General features: G+C 33.4%; 1 protein-coding gene across 2 annotated transcripts in view; it reads left to right on the top strand.

The window, feature by feature from the left end:
• PRMT3 (protein arginine methyltransferase 3) overlaps positions 1 to 19,256 on the top strand; it is a 124,775-nt gene extending 105,519 nt beyond the window's left edge. For both annotated transcript variants that reach the window (XM_055317790.1, XM_055317791.1), the window contains 3 exons: positions 3,846 to 3,896; positions 4,093 to 4,180; positions 18,279 to 19,256. In XM_055317790.1, the coding sequence (XP_055173765.1) occupies positions 3,846 to 3,896; positions 4,093 to 4,180; positions 18,279 to 18,388 (249 nt within the window). In that variant the 3' untranslated portion in view covers positions 18,389 to 19,256. The remainder of the gene's footprint in view (positions 1 to 3,845; positions 3,897 to 4,092; positions 4,181 to 18,278) is intronic.
• Positions 19,257 to 19,826: the final 570 nt, after the last annotated feature.

The following is a 19,826-nucleotide window of genomic DNA, read 5'->3' as shown; positions in this document are numbered from 1 at the left end:
CCAGTTTCTGCCACTATTGAAGGGTAACTACTATCCTGACTTATAACACTGTAAGTTAGTTGTGCTGTTTTTGAATTTTCTTTTTTTTTTTTTTAAGATTTTATTTATTTATTTCAGAGACAGAGATTGAGATAGTGATACAGAGCAGGAACAGGGAGGAGAGGGAGAAGCAGGCTCCTCACTGAGCAGGGAGCCCAATGTGGGGCTCAGCCACAGAACCCTAGGATCATGACCTAAGCCAAAGGCAGACGCTTAACCAACTGAGCCACTGAGGCACCCCTGAATTTTCTGTATGTGGATAGAATCATAGCCTGTGTACTATTTTCTGTGTGACTTTTTAAAAATACAAATGTTTTGTCTTTATATGTGTGTGTGTGTGTGTGTGTGTGTATATATATATATATATATATAGCAAATACCCTCAGATTTCTTCATCTTTTGACACTAGAATTATGTTATTTTTTATTGAAGTATAATTAATGTACAACGTCATATTAGTTTTGGATGTACAACATAATGATTCAGTGATTCTATACATCACTCAGTGCTTACTGTGATAAATGTAGTTACCATCTGCCAGCATACAGCATTATTACAATATTATTGACTATATTCTCTATGTCATACTTTTCATCTCTGTGACTTACTTATTTTATGACTGGAAGTTTGTACCATTTAATCCCATTATCTGTTTTATCCATACCTTCCCACCTCCCTTGAGACAACTGCCATTTTATTCTCTAAGAGTCTTGGGTTTCTTGTTTGTCTCTGTTTCTTTGTTTTTTAGACTCCACATATAAGTGAAGTCATGTGGTATTTGTGTTTCTCTAACTTATTTCACTTAGCATAATACCCTCTAGATCCATCCATGTTGTTGTGAATGGCAAGATTTCATTCTTTTTTATGACTAATATTTATTGTGTGTGTGTATAACCACATCTTCTTTATCCATTCATCTATCGATGGGTACTTAGGTTTCTTCCATATTTTGGCTATTGTAAATAATGCTACAATAAACACAGGTGCAAATATCTTTTCAAATTAGTGGTTTTGTTTTCTTGGGTAAATACCCAGTAATGGAATTACTGGATCATATAGTATTTCTATTTTTAACTTTTTGAGGAACTTCCATACTGTTTTCCTTTTCCACAGTGGCTGCACCAATTGACATTCCCATAAATAGAGCCCAAATGTTCCTTTTTCTTCACATCCTCGTCAACACTTATTTCTTGCGTCTTTGAGTCTAACAATTATCTCATTGTCGTTTTGATACTAAAATTTTTAACTTCTCTAATATTAACTTTCTGTTGTGTGTGATGCTTAGAAAGTCTTCTCCACTTCCCAACTTTATAAACACTTGTATATGTTGGTGGGATTTTACTCTTCCTCCTCCTAACCACTCTCCAACCCCCTGCACTGATCTTTGTGATTACATGTGCATACATGGAAAACCCGACCTAATGATGTTATAATTTTTGCCTTAATCATAAGTATTTTAAAGGAATTCAAAGGGAAAAGATGATCCTTTGTGTTTACCAAACTATTAATCATTTCTGTTGTTTTAATATTTTGATGTTTCAGGTTTCCTCTTAGTATTATTGCTCATCAGCCTGAAGAACTGCCCTTAACATTTCTTCTAAATAGTCTTTTGGCAATGAATTCTTTTAGTTTTCCTTTATTTGAAAATGTTTTTATTTTGCCATCATTTCTGAAGGATATTTTTGCTGGATATAGAATTTTGAAAAGTTTTTCCTGCTTCAGTATTTTTTCCTTTTCTATTTGGACCTCCAGTTACATATATGTTAGATGCACAGGTCCTTGAGGCTTTTGCATTTTACTTGTGTTTTTCCCCTGGTTTTTCAAATTAGACACTTTCTATTGCTCTGTTTTCACATTCACTGATTTTTTTTCTCTCTGTCATATCCATTCTGCACTTCAGCCCGCAGTTTTCTGTTTCAGTTGTTGTATTTTTTAATCTAAAATTTCCATTAGCTTTTTTGTTGTGGTTTCTATTTCTCTACAAGAATTCCTATCTTTCACTTAATTTCAGTGTATTTTCTATAACTTCATAACAGCATAGTTATAATTCCTGTTTTAAAGTCTTTGTCTCATAGTACCACCTTCCAGTTATCTTAGAGTTGGCATGTGTGGATTATTCTCTTGAAAGCTAGCAACATTTTCCTGGTTCTTTGTATGTGGAATAATTTTGGACTGTGTTCTGGGTGTTGTGCATGTACTCTCAGTTGTATTATTATCATCTGGAGAATGTTGTTGATGTTTGGTGTGGGCGGTTAAAGCCAAAACATAAAGTTCTGTCAAGAGTGTCTGGGCAGACATGGTTCACATCTCAGTTTCATTCTTTGATATTTGCTATAGTGTTTTGGGTCTCTCATGCACATATGCTGTTTAATGATTAGTCTGACTTGTACAGGTTTTTCAAATCTCTGTTTTGTTCTTGAGATCTATACTTGTTGGTTTAGGTTTTTGAGAGCTGTGCCAGTAATTCAGATTTTAGTTTCATTCTCTCAGCCTTTGTTACATTGATTTGGATCTAACCTGTAGTTCAGGGGTCAGGCTGAGACTGCGGATTCATACAAAGAGTTAGGGTTCTTCTCCTCTAAGTTAATTATTCACTGGTTTCATAAAGTATCCTGACCACATAATAAGACTAGCTGAATTTAGGAAACTGAAGACTGAAAATTTTAACTAACATTTATTGAGAACCTGCTCTTAAAAAACCTTCCAATCTGGTAGGGCAACTAACTATAAGATAGTATGGTGGATACTGTGATAGAATTGTATATAATAAGCACATTTTCTCAGCAAATACTTAACGTACTGTGGGCCAGGTACTGCTTAGAACACTAAGGTTACAGGGGTGAAGAAGACTGGCACTCAGAGATAACTCTAAGAAAACAGTTGAATTAGTCTGCAGAGGAATACCAGGAAATCAACTGAAAAAAAGTCATATTTTAGAAATGTCCTGATTAACTATATGGTTTCCTATAATAATCTGTATCTGAGTACTGTGTTGCTTTATATTTGTCTATTTGACAGAATTATACACAGTATTTCGATTCTCTCTTGGTACCTAAAATATAATGAACCTCGATGTTCAGTATTGAACTTGTTTTGGGCCTAATCCATATTAACCTTACAGATCAATAAAACTTCATATTCTCAACAAAAGCAGCAGAGTACACAAATTAGCTTTATAGTGATTTTTCAATAATCGGTGTCCTGTTTTTAACACTTTATAAGCTTTTTTTAATGCCAGTTTTATTTTTTTATTTTTTTTTAAAGATTTTATTTATTTATTCATGAGAGACACAGAGAGAGAGAAAGGCAGAGACACAGACAGAGGGAGGAGCTGGCTCCATGCAGGGAGCCCTATATGGGACCCGATCCCGGGACCCCAGGATCATACCCTGGGCTGAAGGCAGGCACTAAACTGCTGAGCCACCCAGGGATCCCTTAATGCCAGTTTTAAAAATAGATTAAATTAGTTCAATTAGTAAAAGAAAAAAGAATGGTATAATTTAAATCTTAAAAAGAAATAAAAATTATATTCATGTGAATATTAATATTTTAGAGACCTTTTTGTATTATCACAGTAACCTGTGTTATTTCAGAGGTTCTCCTTTGGTTATATGTTTAAACATAAGTTTTAAGTACTATTAAATATTTTTATTTTATCTTCAGGAAAAAAAATATATGACATTTAAAAATTACATTGATCTCATCACAAAAATATTCATAGTACTTTGCCATGTCTTGAAAAACTGAGTAATTTATTATTATATCATAGAATTAGTTTAATAATTATATTCCTTTTTTTTTCTTAGGCAATTGCTGGCTACTTCGATATATATTTTGAGAAGAATTGTCACAGCAGGGTAAGTATCATGAGTTTTCTCATAAGAATTAATTATGTGAAATACATTGTATTTTATTTTTGTGCCCCAAGGTGTTTAATCATAAGCATTTTGCTGTTGTAAGCAATTGGAGCTTGTATTTGATGTAGTAGATTAATGTAGCATGATATTAAAAATCTTGTACTTCATCAGATACTTTTGAACTCTACCGATGCAGGTCGTGTTCTCCACGGGCCCCCAGAGTGCCAGAACACACTGGAAACAAACAATATTTCTATTGGAAAAGCCATTTTCGGTTAAAGCAGGTGAGAAAGAAAAGCAAAGGGAGAGAAATGTCTTACTCATTTTGAAGTAAACAATATTCCTTCATTCTACAGTGACTTTTTGTGTGCCCAGTGTATTTGAAGCAGTATAACAGGAGATAAGATGTTCTTAGAGCTACATAAATTTTAGATGGAATATCATTTCATTAAAGTAGTGATTTAAAGAAAACTCTTATTTAGATTAGATTTAGAATTCCTGCCTGTTGGGACCCCTGGGTGGCTCAGTGATTTGCTTCTGCCTTCGGCTCAGGATGTGATCCCAGGGTCCGGGATTGAGTACTGCATCAGGCTCCTTGTAGGGAGCCTGCGTCTCCCTCTGCCTCTCTCTCTCTGTCTCTCATAAATAAATAAATAAAATCTTAAAAAAAAAAAAAAGAATTCCTGCCCATTAAAATGTGCCATAGTATATAGCTTTTATTTTGAGTAACACAAAATAATCCTAAAAACTTTACTTTAAACAGTAACTAGTATATACTAAGTTGCAAACATAACTGAGGAGAAATATCACTCATAGAGGTGAAGAGTAAATTAAGTAATTCTGATGCTCAGTGTATGTGTCTAGAGTACTCTGCACTGTCTCCACTGCTCACATCCTACACGGTGCTCAAGGACTGGCCCAACTCTGCATTCCTCTGTGATTGCTCACTTTGATGAGCACCTGCAGTTCTTATGTACACACACAGTTAGCTCCAGAAGTTAGAATTTGATTATGGAATCTTTTTATTTAGATAACTTATTATGTAGAAGTTGTCTTGCTTCACCTTCACTGAAACCTTTCTGACTGTATAAAACCTGAATATACACAAACTTCAATAAAAAGATTCTCAACATCAAAAGTAACTCAGGGAAAGAGACCAATTAAAACTCTGTAAGAGAGTGTTTCTTAGCCATCAGTACAAGAAAAAACATAAAATTTATCAAGGCACTTATGCCTGTAATCATGTAGCCACATGGAACTTTCATACTCTTCTCCTGATAGTCATTATTGGTACAACTTTAGGGAACAGTTTGCTACTATGAAATATGTATATATATATTTATGGATATATATATATATATATCCATCACTAAAACCACACAGTTATTTTCTTGGACATATATTCTGGACAATCTCCCCTGCAGCCTGTGTACAACAATCTTAACAACAGTATGGTTTGTAGAAGTGAAAAGTTGGAGGCAACCTGAATGTCCATGAACAGAAGATAGATGAATATGGTAGTTGAATACAGTAAAATCTCTGTAACAGATAAATCATATATTTGTGACTATCAGAAGCAACATAAAGCAAAAAAAATGGCAGGATGATTCCTATAGTACACTGTTTATATGGAGTTTAAAGACATGAAACAATTACATATACACCCACATGTAGTAAAAGTAAGAAGCAATATTTAAAAGTTACAATTACAGAATTTAGTATAATGGCTACCCTTGCTAAAGGATAGAACTAGTAGCAGGAAAGGCTTTCAAGGGGATTTGGTGCTATATATCTGAATTATTCCTTTTAGAAATTGAAGGAACTGTGGGAAAATGTTAAGATTTGACAAAACTGAGTGGTGGGTCCAGGGGGTTATTATATTCTCTATATGTTTAAAATATTTCATAAAATTCAGTTATAGTTTGATTTCACTGTTGATGCATAAATGGAATTTAGTAGATGCAAATTAAAAACTCTAGAGTAAAGCCGTACCTGGTTGTCACATTTTCACCTTAAGATTGCAATGCTGTGGAAATAAAACCTTGATGGTGTCATTTTCTCTTTCTCCAAAAAGCTTGAGCATAGCAAAATTGAAGTGCAGCAAGCACAAATGAAATTTTACTACATTTTCATTTTTGTTTGTTTGTTTGGTATTTGGATTGATATTTAGAAACTTGAAATGTTGCTTTCTTCTTACTATAATCATTTAACAGTCTTAATGGTAGAATTTTATTTATTTATTAAGATTTTATTTATATACTCATGAGAGACACAGGGAGAGGCAAAGACATAGGCAGAGGGAGGAGAAACAGGCTCCGTGCAAGGAGCCCTATATGGGATCCCAGGACTCCGGGATGACGCCCTGAGCCGAAGGTAGACGCTCAACCACTGAGCCACCCCGGCGTCCCAATGGAAGAATTATAAAGGTAGTGCTCATTCATTCATGTTTTAATCTTGAGGGAGGTTTAAGGTAGCATTTGAATTTTATACTACCTAATTATAACAAAATATTATTCTATATATAGTGAAATTTTGAAATCCTGTTTGTTACCTAGCAATCCTTAGAGTAACTGATTCAGCTTTTTTAGAATACTATGAAGGAGGTGTGTGATTTTTAACATTGCTTTCCTTTTTTTTTTTTTTAACATTGCTTTCCTATACCATCTACATTCTATATTTCTTTCCCTGCTATTGTATATGTACTTGTATTTTAATAGTAAGACAAGTACATCACAAAATTTGGAATCCCCTAAAATATAACCAGGAAAGACTTGAAAGGAAAATTTCAAAGTAAGGAAAATGTGGTCATTCTCAGCTATGATACTCTAAAAAGAGATTACATAAGGAAATATAACACTTTTTTTTAACCCTGCTAATAAGCTTCTGATGGTAGTACTAATGAATAGAAGCCAGAAGTTGGGGGGCAGAGTAACTAAAGACATGCTAATCAGAAAAAGTGCTCCAGAAATCTATACACAATGTCCCTTTGAGTTTTAGATGAGTACTAAGATATATAGGTGTTGTGGGATGAAATGCCTGAGGTCAGGCAAAGCATTTTGGGCTGCTGTGAACAAATAGTTCTCAGAGTTTACCTGGGGCTGTGGGATGTTTTGAGTTTCAGCCTGCTAGAGTGGGGGACTGAAGAGAATCCAGAAGGACCTTAGCTTCATAGTGGGAATAAACTATCCCAAGAGTAAAGGCTAACCTGCATGCTCCTTAACAAAGCTTAAAAACAAGCCTTAAAAGAAAACAAAACCATACCCAAGTAACTTTAATAACAACAAAGGAGAACAAAAGACATTGAACAACATAAAATTCATCATGGCCAAAGCATTCAAACACTGAATGTAGGAAAATGTCAGTTGATAGAAACAGACCGAGAAATGAGATTAAATAGCACACAAGCATGCTAAAACATACTATAACTGCTTTTATATGAACATAATGAGAATACGAGAAGATATTTAAAATCCAAATATAACTTCTAGAGATGGAAATTTATATTATATGAAGTGAAAATATTGTTCAGTGTAATTAGCAGAAGAAAAGATCAGTGTTCTTGAAGATGCAGCATAAAATGTTTCCAAAATGAAACAGAGAAAGAAAAAAGATGTTTTAAAGAAATGAACATATTCTCAGTAACCTTGAGGGAAAATATGAAGCACTCTAAATGTGATAAAAGAAGTCCCTGAAAGAAGCAGGGCAGAAAAAAAAAAGCAGGGCAGAAAAACTATGTGAAGATACAATAATGGCCAAATTTTTCTTTTATTTGATAAAAACTATATAACCCATAGATTGAAGAAACTCAGTGAACCCTAGGTAAGATCAATACAAAGAACATAACACCATGATATATTGCGAACAAATTGCCAATAAATAGTGATAATAATAAAAAAAAAGTCTTAACCAGAGAGAAATGAAACTGAGGAACAAAGAAAGAATAACTTCAGAATATTCTTCAGAAACTGTGTAAAACAGATGATAATCAAATGACATTTTCAAAGCACTAAAACCATGAACCCAGATTCTATATTTAGAATAAATATATTTCAAAAATCAAGGCTAAATAAAACTTTGCCAGAAGAAAAACACTGCAAGAATTCATCTCCAACAGACCATCAGTATAAGATATAGTAAGGTAAGTTCCTTGAGTGAAAGGAAAATATCACCAAGTGGAAACTTGAATCTAAACAAAGGAATGGGAAATGTCAGAGATAGTAAATGAGGGAATCCCTGGGTGGCTCACGGTTTAGCACCTGCCTTTGGCCCAGGGCGCGATCCTGGAGCCCCAGGATCGAGTCCCACGTCAGGCTCCCAGCATGGAGCCTGCTTCTCCCTCCTGTGTCTCTGCCTGCCTCTCTCTCTCTCTCTCTCTCTCTCTCTATCATAAATGAATAAATAAATATAAATAAATAAATAAATAAATAAATAAATAAATAAATAAATAAAAGATTTTTAAAAAAGAAATAGTAAATGAGTTCATGAAAAAGACGTTTTCCCATTTTTTTTATTTTGTAAAAGATAATCGACTATTTAAAGCAAAAAATAATGCTTTTTTGGTATTTCAAAACATGGAAACATAAAATGTATGGCAGTGATCAAAATTAATGAGAAGATGGAAATACATTAAGTTCCTACACTGTACATGAAGCAATTTTTAATGATAACTTATGATAAGTTAAATATATACATTGTAAACACCAGAGGAACAGATTTTTAAAAATTTAAATTAAGCCACAAAAAATGGCCAATAAGGGTAGTAGCCCTGGTGGCTCAGCGGTTTAGCGCTGCCTTCAGCCCAGGGCATGATCCTGGAGACCCGGGATCAAGTCCCACATCGGGCTCCCGGCATGGAGCCTGCTTCTCCCTCTGCCTGTGTCTCCGCCTCTCTCTCTCTCTCTCTCTGTCTCATGAATAAATAAATAAAATTTTTAAAAAATGGCCAATAAGCTAGTATTGAAGATAAAATGGAATCTTGAGAAAAAGATTTAGTTCAAAAGATTACAAACATAAGCAAATAGGAGACAAATGGTATGATGGTAGATTCAAATTCAAAAAATTGATAATTATATTAAAAATGGTCTGTACATCCACACAATGGAATATTATTTAGTACTAAAAAGAAATCAACTATCCTCCTCTGAAATGACATGGAACAATCTTTTTTTTTTTTTTTTTTTTTTTTTTAAATTTTTTTTTTTTTTTTTTTTTTATTTATGATAGTCACATAGAATGAGAGAGAGAGAGGCAGAGACACAGGCAGAAGGAGAAGCAGGCTCCATGCACCGGGAGCCAAAGGCAGGCGCCAAACCGCTGCGCCACCCAGGGATCCCGACATGGAACAATCTTAAATGGATATTACAAAGTGAAAGGAACTAATCTGAAAAGACTACATACTGTATGATTCCAACAATATGTCATTCTGGAAAAAGCAAAACTATAGAGAGAGTGAAAAAAGCAGTGATTGCTGAGGGCAGGGAATACAAATAAGCAGACCACAGAGGATTTTTAGGGCAGTGAAAATAAGCTCTCATTGAATGCAGCTTGAATAAGCCAGAATGTATGAAATAGTTATTCGAGATCTCTGAAAAGTAAGTAATAGATAAATTGGTGAAGACCCAGAATGAGAATACCCTGAACCAGTGGTAAATTTATGATTTGTTTACCTGCATTATCCCCCAGTCTGGGCTCCGCAGACAGCCTGAAACCCAGAAGGAAGGCCCAGACTAGCTCCTCTAATTCTAGCTTGAGGAATGGGGAAAGGGTCTCCTAATGCTTAGAGAGGGTAGGGGAAATCCTCATTCTTTTGTTTTTCTCTTTGTTGTCTTAGACTCCTTCCCCCCACATAACCCCACAGTGGCAGCAGTGGGGATCCACAGACCCCTTAAACTCTGAGGGATGGTAGGTAAAGGAATGGATGTGGCTGTGTTCCAATTAGATTTTATTCACAAAAACAACCAGCCTCACTGTCTTCCATAAAGCAAATCTCCAGGCACAGATTACTTCTTTGCAAATTCTTCCAACCACTTAAAAAAGAAATAATACCAATTTTATGTAGTCTTGTCCAGAAAATAGAAGAGAGCTGATTTCATAAGGGCCTTGATATCAAAAACAGACAAAAATTGTACCAGAAAATTAACCTACAGAACAATGTCTCTCATGAATATAGATGCACAAATTCTCAACAAAAGACTAGCAAATTGAATCTAGCAATATTTAAAAAAAAAAAGAACAACATACAATGACCAAGTAGGGTTTAGTTCAGGAATCCAAGACTGATTCAGTAGTTTAAAATTTTAAAATATTTTAGAATCATTTAATGCAATCAACCATGTTAACAGTCTAAAGAAGAAAAACCATGTGGTCACATCAATGGATGCAAAGAAAAAAAAAAAGCATTGAACAAAATTCAATATCTAATCACGATAAATACTGATAGCATACTAGAAATAAAAGAGAACTTCTTGAACCTGATAGAAGGCATCACACAGGGATGCCTGGATGGCTCAATGATTAAGCTCTGCCTTTTTCTCAGGGCATGATCCCAGGGTCCTGGGTTCAAGTCCTGCATTGGGCTCCCCACAGGGAGCCTGCTTCTGAGAATTCTGCCTGTGTCTCTCTGTGAATAAATAAATAAAATCTTAAAAAAAAAAAAAGGCATCCACACAAAGTCCACAGCTAGCATCATACTAAATGGAGCAAAATAATACTTTCCTTCTGTTTGGCACAAGGCAAGAATGTTTGCGTTCACCACTCCTATTCTTGTATATTGGAAGTGTTAGTGTGATAAGGAATGGAAAAAGGAAAGTCATTGTAAAGGAAGAAATAAACCTGTCATTATTTACAGATAACATGATTGTGTACAGAGAAAATTCTAAGGAATCTACACAAAAACTACAGAACCAATGAGTATTTAGCAAGATAGAAATTGACAAGCTGATTCAAAAATTTGTATGCCAATGAGAAAGACCTAGAATTTTCCAAAGAGTCATTTTGGAATCCTTACACTAGGTGGTTTCTAAACTTTAGATAGTAAAATATTATGCCATAGATAGACATAGAGATTAATATAACAAATAGAGAATCCAGAAATAGACCCACTTTTGTATAGTTAATTATATTTTTCAAAGGGGCAGTGTAATTCAGTGGGAAAATGATAATCTTTTCAAGAAATGGTGCTTAGAACATCTAAATTTTGTACAGGAAAATAATCTCAATGCTTACCTTATACGCTATACAAAAACCACTCTAAATGGGTCATAAACCTAAATATAAAAGTGTAAAACTGCAAAACTTCTAGAAAAAGGTAACATAAGAGATAATCTTTGAGACTTATGGTAGGCAGAAATTTACAAAGGTAAGATAATGGTAAAACTCATTGGAACTTCACATAAAAGTGTGCACATTTTACTCTATGTAAATTATGCCTTACTAAAGTTAATTAAAAAAAAACAAAAAACCCTCATGGGACTGTCCATATTTCCAGGATAAAATCCAAATTCCTTACGATGGCCCTTTACAATGTGACCACTTTTCATCATTTTCATTCCCACTCTGTTATACCCCACACATAATAACCCCATCATACGCTCCAGTTCATATGGACTTATACAGACTACTCATTTTTTAGCTAACTCTAACTTTTCTTATTCCTTGGTTTGTCTAAGATAGTCTACTTAGAAAATTTTTTTGACCTCATTCACTTGATAAATTTCAATTTTCTCTTTATTGTCCAGCTGATTTCTGTAATCTTTCCTCACCTTAGAAAATTAATTGCTGTCTTCTTTGTTCTCCTCAGTCAGTTCATGCATACATCTCATACATCTGTGTTATCACATCTCAGTATACTGTGATAAAGGCTTCTAAGAAATGATTTGTCTTTCTCACTCCTTTTTGATATAATATTTGCCATATTGTAAATATTTTGTTGAATATACAAATAAGTATAGTAATATGCATTGTCATTGGAATCTAATTTCCTCTTACCACCTTGGGTGACATCATGCCATAGGCATTTACTAGCTGTTTTATTTGGTTGTCCCATTTTGTCAACTCTGATGTTTTCAAAAATTTTATCATACTATTGAATGAACTTGAATAGATTGGCATTCAAATTTATCTTGGCATGGTTGAAGAGTTCTCTGTAGTTGGGTTTAATTAAAACTAAAAGTAGTTTTTGACTTATCAGAATCTAAAATTATTAGATAAAATTAAAGCCAAGAGTGTCTAATCAGAATAATTTACCATGTATATAAACCCATCTTGGTATCCAGAAAGTAATCTGATAAGATTTTTTAAATAAGGTATTATAAATATGCCTTTCATTATGCTGCCTAGAGTGTGGGACATAAGGGCATGCATGTGAATATCTTCAATAATGGTAAATCTCTTTTTCTGCACTTCTGGGTAGACTTGATATTTAGAAAGTAAGAAAGACATTGTGAATAGGGAATTTCTCAGTCTAAGAATTGTACATTTGGCCAAAAGCAAAATGGAACTATAAAATAATGAGCCTAAGTTTGTTTTGTTTTGGTGTTTGGTTTTTTTATTTTATTTTATTCACAACCCAGATCAAAAAATATTTCAGAAGAAATGCTGTCAACATTTGAGCACTTCCAGCATTCTGGGAATAACAAACCACCCTCCCAAAATGAATATTTTTAAAGTAGTTAACACCTCCTTTAAATTTTAAATTCAGTGTGTTTTTCCCCCTTCTTTTAATGTACAATTTTATTGTACAAACTTACGTGGATGGCCGTGTTTACTTTAAAAATCCAGATCTTTTTCATGTAATTTGGCTTTAAAAATGACTAAAATCAGGCTATTTATTTCTCTTTCTCTATATGTATCTAGTAAGTTTCTATATGATGGAAAATCCATTTCTCTTTTCTCTTTCATTCTTTAACTCTAAGCTATAATAGTGATAATAATGATTTTTAAATTTTTCCCCCTTCTGGGAAAATGAAATTTCATTGCTCTGGAAGAAATTAATTTTAAAAAGCCACTAGAACAGAATTGAAATGAAATCAATTTTGTCCTTGATTGAACTGCAGTACTGCTTTGTGGTACTAATGGCCGTCTGCTGACGATAAAAACAAGGTGATACAGCTCAGCTCCGCAGATAGTGTCCTTTGCAGCTCTCACCACAGTATACATGCTTAACGGCATCGGTCATTTTATATCTATTTGACACTGATTAATTACTGCGATCCATTCTGGTATTACCGCCACTGCCTTGGCACTTTTGTCAGGCCTAAACAATTGACAAGAGTTCAGCAGTGTGAATTACGTACTTATTACTGTGAATTATTATTTATTTCTGCTATTTAATTTAACTTAAATAAGTGTTGTTTGCACCCTCATTTTGAAATTAAGATTTTTATAGAACTAATTACTTTGCTTATATTTCTTTTTTTAAATGAAAATTACCATATTAGCTTATAAGGTAATTACTATTATGACTTGAATTATTCAGATGTTTTATTTAATATTGATGCTTAAATTTTTTTCTTCAATGAAATTTAACAAAAGTATCCATTACTAGTTCATCTTGACTTGTGCCATATTTCTAAGTTGATGTCTACATAGAAGTCTTAAATTGAAAAAAAAAAAACAAAACAAAAGTCTTAAATTGTATCCTTTAAACTCTTTTTTTTTTTTTTTTTGGTATCCTTTAAACTTGAAGAATTTGATGACCTGCCTCATAAGCTACATAGAACATTTCCATTTGATCCTTATACCAAGGATTGAATAGAACATTTACAAACAAGCCAATTTACATTTTTAATAACTCCAAGGCACCTAAATCAAACAGCAGCAACTATTAGAGGACATGCACTAAAAAGAATCATTTGCAACAATACTTCATATACATCAACAAAATCACTAACACATATGCACAAAGGATTTTTTTTTTAAGATGGTTAAACTTTGGAAGTAATACTCATTACCACTGATATTTAAATAAGTAACAAAAAGGCGCCCCAAGTTACTTTTCTTTCTTTAGATTATCTTGCTTTGTAGAATTTTGCTTTCATTTTTGTACAGTCAAGCCTTAAAACCTTACCTTTTGGTTTCTGACTTTAATTTTTGTACAGTCAAGCCTTAAAACCTTACCTTTTGGTTTCTGACTTTAGTTTCCTACTGAAAAAAAAATTGTATTACTGTATTTACATATTTCTATTGAATTCTTTCCTTAATGACTTAAAATGCCCCCCTTACCGTGTATTAAATCACCATAATAGATCTTCCAGCTTCTCTACTATATTTCATTTATTTATGAGTTAGTTTATTCCTAAGCTGCTACATTTATTAAACAGTTTTCTTCTGTAATATACATACAATAAAAATTCACATATCTTCATTGTATACTTTGATGAGTTTTGACAAATGTATGCATGATCCTAATCAAGATAAAGAATATTTACATCATTGTAAAAAGTTTCCTCCTTGATCCCCTAAGTGTTTAGTCATTTCCAGCTCCAGTCCCCAGACCAAGACAACCATTGATCTGCTTTCTATCAGTATATTCATATTACTAATACTAAGGTATTAGTATTCTTTTAAAATTTTATATCAAAGTTATCATATAGAATTGTACTCTGGCTTCTTTGCTTAACATATTTTTGAGGTTCATCTGTGTATCAGTAGTTCTTTTTATTCTTAAATAATATTTATATGAGCATACCACAGTTTACTTAAAGCATTCACTTGCTGCTAGACTTTGGGTTGTTTCCAGTTAGGGGCCATTATGAATGAAGTTGCTACAAACATTCATATAAAAACATGTCTCTGTTTGGACATACATTTTCATTTCTCCTAGATACTTAGGAGTAAAATTATTAGGTCTTATGGTAAGTATATATTTAACTTTATAACAAGGACATTTTTTCAAAATTACTGCATTATTCAATGTTCCTACCACCATGGTGAGTTCAGCTGCTCCACATCCTTGTCAGCACTTATAAAAAAATAAATCTTTGCTACCCTAATATCATGAAATTTTTCATATATGTTTTTTCTAAAAATGTTATAGTTTTGCCTTGTACATATAGGTCAATAATGTGTTTCCTGTTAATTTTAAGAGTAATAGTTCATTTGTCCCCAAATGTACATTAGGCTGTTTCTTCATCATTTCTTGAAAAGTCTATCCTTTTCCAATTTAATTATTTGGCTCCTTAGTCAAAAACTAATTGACCATATATGTATAGGTCTATTTCTGACCTGTTTGTTCCGTTGATCCGTGTATCTGTCCTTATGCCAGTTAGACACTATCTTTATAAGATGATATAAGTCCTCAGACTTTGTTCTTTTTCAAAATTGTTTTCATTATTCTAGATGAATTAAATTTCCATATAAATTTTAAAATCAAATTGTTAATTTCTACAAAAAAAAAAGCTTGCTAAGATTTTGATTGGAACTGTTTTGAATCTGTAGATTACCTTGGGGAGAACTTTCATCTTAACAGTATTGTTTGTGCCTTTCATCCACAAGCAGAATGTATCTCCCCATTTACAGTTGACCATTGAACAACATGGCCAACCTCCCACGCAGTCAAAAATCTACATGTAATTTCGGACTCCCCAAAGTCTGAACTACTGATAGCCTCCTGTTGACCAAAACCTCCCACAAGCAGTTGGTTAATACTCATTTTGTATATATATATATATATATATATTATATAGTGTATTCTTACAATAAAGCAAGCTAGAAAAAATGTTAAAATCATAAGGAAGAGAAAATGCATTTACAGTAGTACATGTAAAAAATCCACGTGTAAGTGGACCCATGCAGTTCAAGTCTGTGTCATTCAGGGGTCAACTGCACTTTGATTATCTTTAGCACTGTTTTGTAGTTTTATGTGACTAAATATTATACATAATGTTATTACATGTATCTCAAATGTTATATGCTTTTTTTGATGCTGTTGTAAATGCTCGTGGGCTTTTATTTCAATTTCTAATTCCATATTGCTAGTATATAGAAATGAAATTTTTATATTAACCTTATATCCTAAGATTGCAAACCATCCTACAGTTCTGGTTGCTTTTTTTGCATATTAGAATTTTCTGTGTGTAAGACCATGCGGTCTGCAAATAAAGACTGTTTTGCCTCTTTTTACCCCCCCCCAAGCTATATCCTTTTTTCTTCCTTCCCCACACATTCATGCCTGACTAGTACATCCAGTGGAATATGAATTAGAGTTGGTCAGAATGATCATCCTTCCCTCAGTCCCAATCTTAGGAAGAACACATGCAATCTTGTAACATTAAGAATGTTATCTGTGGGGTGCTGGCTGGCTCAGTCGTTTAAGCAGCAGTCTCTTGGTTTTGGCTCAGGTTATGATCTCAGGGTCCTGGAATCAAGCCCAGTGGGGAGTCTGCTGGAGATTCTCTTTCTCCCCCTCCCTTTGCCCTTCCTCCCACATGCTCGCTCACTCTCTTTCTCTCTAAAATAAATAAATCGTTTTTTTTTTCTTTTTAAAGACTGTAATCTAGAGTTTCTCATAGATTCCCTTTATCAGCTTGAAGAAGATTCCTTCTATTGCTAGCTTGCTGAAAGTTGTTATAAATTAATTTTGTCAGATGTTTTTTCTGTATTTTATGAGACGGTAATATTTTTTTCCCTTTAGTCGAAGGATTTTTGAATCTTTGTTTATGAGGGATATTCATCTGCAGTTTTCTTTTAATGAATTTATCTTGTTTTGGTATCAGGGTAGTGCTGTCCAGAAAAGATGTGTTGGAGAGTATTCCTTCCTTTATTTTTTGTAAGAATTTATATTTGGTATTATTTTTCCTTAAACATTTGATAGACTTCACCAGTAAAGACCTCTATGCCTTTTTTCTTTGTTTTCTAATGTAAGCGTTTAAAGTTATAAACTTTTCCTCTAAGCACTATTTGAACTATAGGCCACATATTTTTATATGTCGTGATTCATTATCATTCAGATCAAAATGCTGTCTAACTTTGTGATTTTTATTTTGATTTATGGAATAATTTAGAAGTCTTTGTTTAATTCCTAAACGTTTGGGGATTATTCAAGTATCTTTAACTTTTAATTTTATTCAGTTTTGGTCAGAGAACATAATCTATATGATTTCTTAATGTTTAAATATATTAAAATTTGTTTTATGACCCAGCATATGTAGATGTAATCTGTCTTGGTTCTGTAGATGTCAACCAGGTCCAGTTAGTTAATAGTGTGTTAAGTCTTCCATATTCTTTCTGGTTTTGTATGTAGTTGTTACTGCAATTATTGACAGAGGAGAGGTGAAATTTCCAGTGGTAATTGCAGATTGTGACTTCCTATGGTTCTCTCAGATTTGCATCATGCATTTTGAAACTCTGTAATCACACAGTCATACATAATAAAAGTCATTATGTCTCTTTACTAATTGAATGATCATTTTGGAATGTGTCTCTTTACCTCTGATTATATATTTTTTTCCTTAACTGACCTTTGCCTGAAATTAATACTACCATTTCAGACTCTCTATTATTAGTACAAAATTACATTATATAGAATATTTCTCCTTCCTTTTACTTTGACCCTGTCTTTATATTCAAAGAATATTAAACATATTCAGTTAATGTTATTATCATGGTACTAAATTTAATTCTATCATTTGCTGTTTTGTTTTTTCTGTATCCCGTCTATCATTTATTCCTCTTTCCCTCTTACCTTTTTTTTTTTTTTTTTTGGATTGATATATCTCCACCCTTGGCTAATTAACTACATGTGTTGGATTTGTTTTTATAACTGTTGCTCTAGAGTTCCAGCATGTATCTTTAGCTTTACCACAGATTACCATTAAACAATAGTATACCATTTCATTTATAGCTTTTAAGACTTTCAGTAATTTACTTCCATTTACCCCCTCTGTTTCTTTGAGCTGTTGTTACAATAAAAAATTTCACTTCCCCAAATGGTATTATACATGTATTGTTCTCCAATACATTGTTATTTTTGCTTTAAATATTCAATTATAAGGGATCCCTGGGTGGCGCAGCGGTTTAGAGCCTGCCTTTGGCCCAGGGCGCGATCCCTGGAGACCCGGGATCGAATCCCATGTTGGGCTCCCGGTGCATGGAGCCTGCTTCTCTCTCTGCCTATGTCTCTGCCTCTCTCTCTCTCTCTCTGTGTGACTATCATAAATAAATAAAAAGTTAAAAAAAAATTCAATTATAAGTTAAAATTCATTTTTTTAGTCTGCTTTGTTCAAAAATGACATAAAATTGCCCTAAAAATTAATTCTATTAATTTTTTTGAGTTAGTGAAACATCTCACATCAAAAAAAGAAAAATATTAAGGGTACATTATTACTTTTCTGCTAGACTATATTCCTTGAGTTTTTAAACACATCTTTTGCCTTTCTTCTATAGGTGAAGCCTTGAAAGGAAAGATCACAGTCCACAAGAATAAGAAAGATCCACGTTCTCTCATTGTGACCCTCACATTGAATAATTCAACTCAAACTTACAGTCTCCAGTGAAAAAGCTACAAAAGCACAACTAACTTTCGGTTCTTACTGTGAGGGTGGGATATGGATAGGGGATGGAAAGAGGGTTTTTTTGTGAACATATGGATGCTGGATCCTTCTAATGAGCCTCCTCAATATGAGAGACACATGGTAGGAATCTGATAAAATCCAGCTTAGAAAGGGGACCAACTGATCCTAGTGGACCACCTACATAATCAGTCTTCGAAGTCTAGTCAGCAAGATTTTACTAAATGTAACCCCTACATTGAGGTTAGCTATATTGGAAATCATTTAAATAGGCCTAAATATGAAACAGAGATAGTCTTCTGTTATTTTTAATGTTTCTTACTATAAATTTTAAACACCAGTAACTAGATCAGTTACTTGGATAATGTTTTATTCAATTAGTAACTATACACAAGCTATTATACATTTTATTGCAGATTTCTACCCTGAAGAGTAGTTTTTCATTGTATTATTTGCTAGAATATCAATATAATTAAAGAGCAAGTGGGAGAGACCAAAATATGGAAAAGAGCATCACACAAATAATATTTGAAAGACGGCTTAGTTGATCATGCTCTAGTTCTGAATGTCTCATTTTGTAGCTTCTTTCCTCTTTGCGAATATTCTTTTGCTATATAGTTTTCTAGTACTGTCCAGGAAATCTAACTTCAATACATTTATCCTAGGTTTCATACAAGTTTTTAAAGGGAAAAATAAGTACTTATTTAGTAATAAGACATCTTTTTCACACCAAATTTATGTGCAGAGTTAAACATGTAACTGATAATATACTTAACAGTTGTGTTATTTATAGTTATTGACTCAATTTGAAATGCAGAATAGAAAATATTCAATAAAATGTATGCAACAACCATTAGCATTATAAAATGGTATTTTTAACATATAAAGTCTTTTATAAAATCAGAAGCACTTAAAACAAGTCTTAAAGGAATCATCTTTAAGAAAATACAGATTTAAGGACAGCTGGGTCATATAGTTTTCAGTTCAACAGCTAGTTCTTTTTCAAAATAAGACATACACAAGACATACATAGCATAGTGTTGAGCAGTACGAGCTCTGGAGTCCGTTTCTAGGTGCAGGCTCTGGTGACAGCTCATACTTGCTGTCTGGCCTTAGTCCTGTTCCTTAACCTCTCTCTCCCTCTATGAATGTGCCAGTTTATGAGTTAATACATTTCAACTACTTCAACCGGTGCCAGACACATAGAAGACACTTAGTAAGGTGATGGTATCGTCATCATGCAGTCAAGGATCCCTTTCATGGAATATGTGGTATCTACATTAGATTTTTTGGGAATTGTTCCCTCATCAAATACTACCCTTAAGCACATGAATGTGTGGGGAGATTTCAAGGAAATTAATATTTAATATAGCAGAAACTATTCAAAAATTGTCTTTTGGTCTTAGAGAACTGGACTTGTAGC

Source organism: Nyctereutes procyonoides, unplaced genomic scaffold, assembly GCF_905146905.1.
Source record: "Nyctereutes procyonoides isolate TBG_1078 unplaced genomic scaffold, NYPRO_anot_genome, whole genome shotgun sequence".
Classification (NCBI taxonomy): domain Eukaryota; kingdom Metazoa; phylum Chordata; class Mammalia; order Carnivora; family Canidae; genus Nyctereutes; species Nyctereutes procyonoides.
Note: the sequence above shows the minus strand (reverse complement) of the source record. Positions and strands in the feature narration are given on the sequence as shown.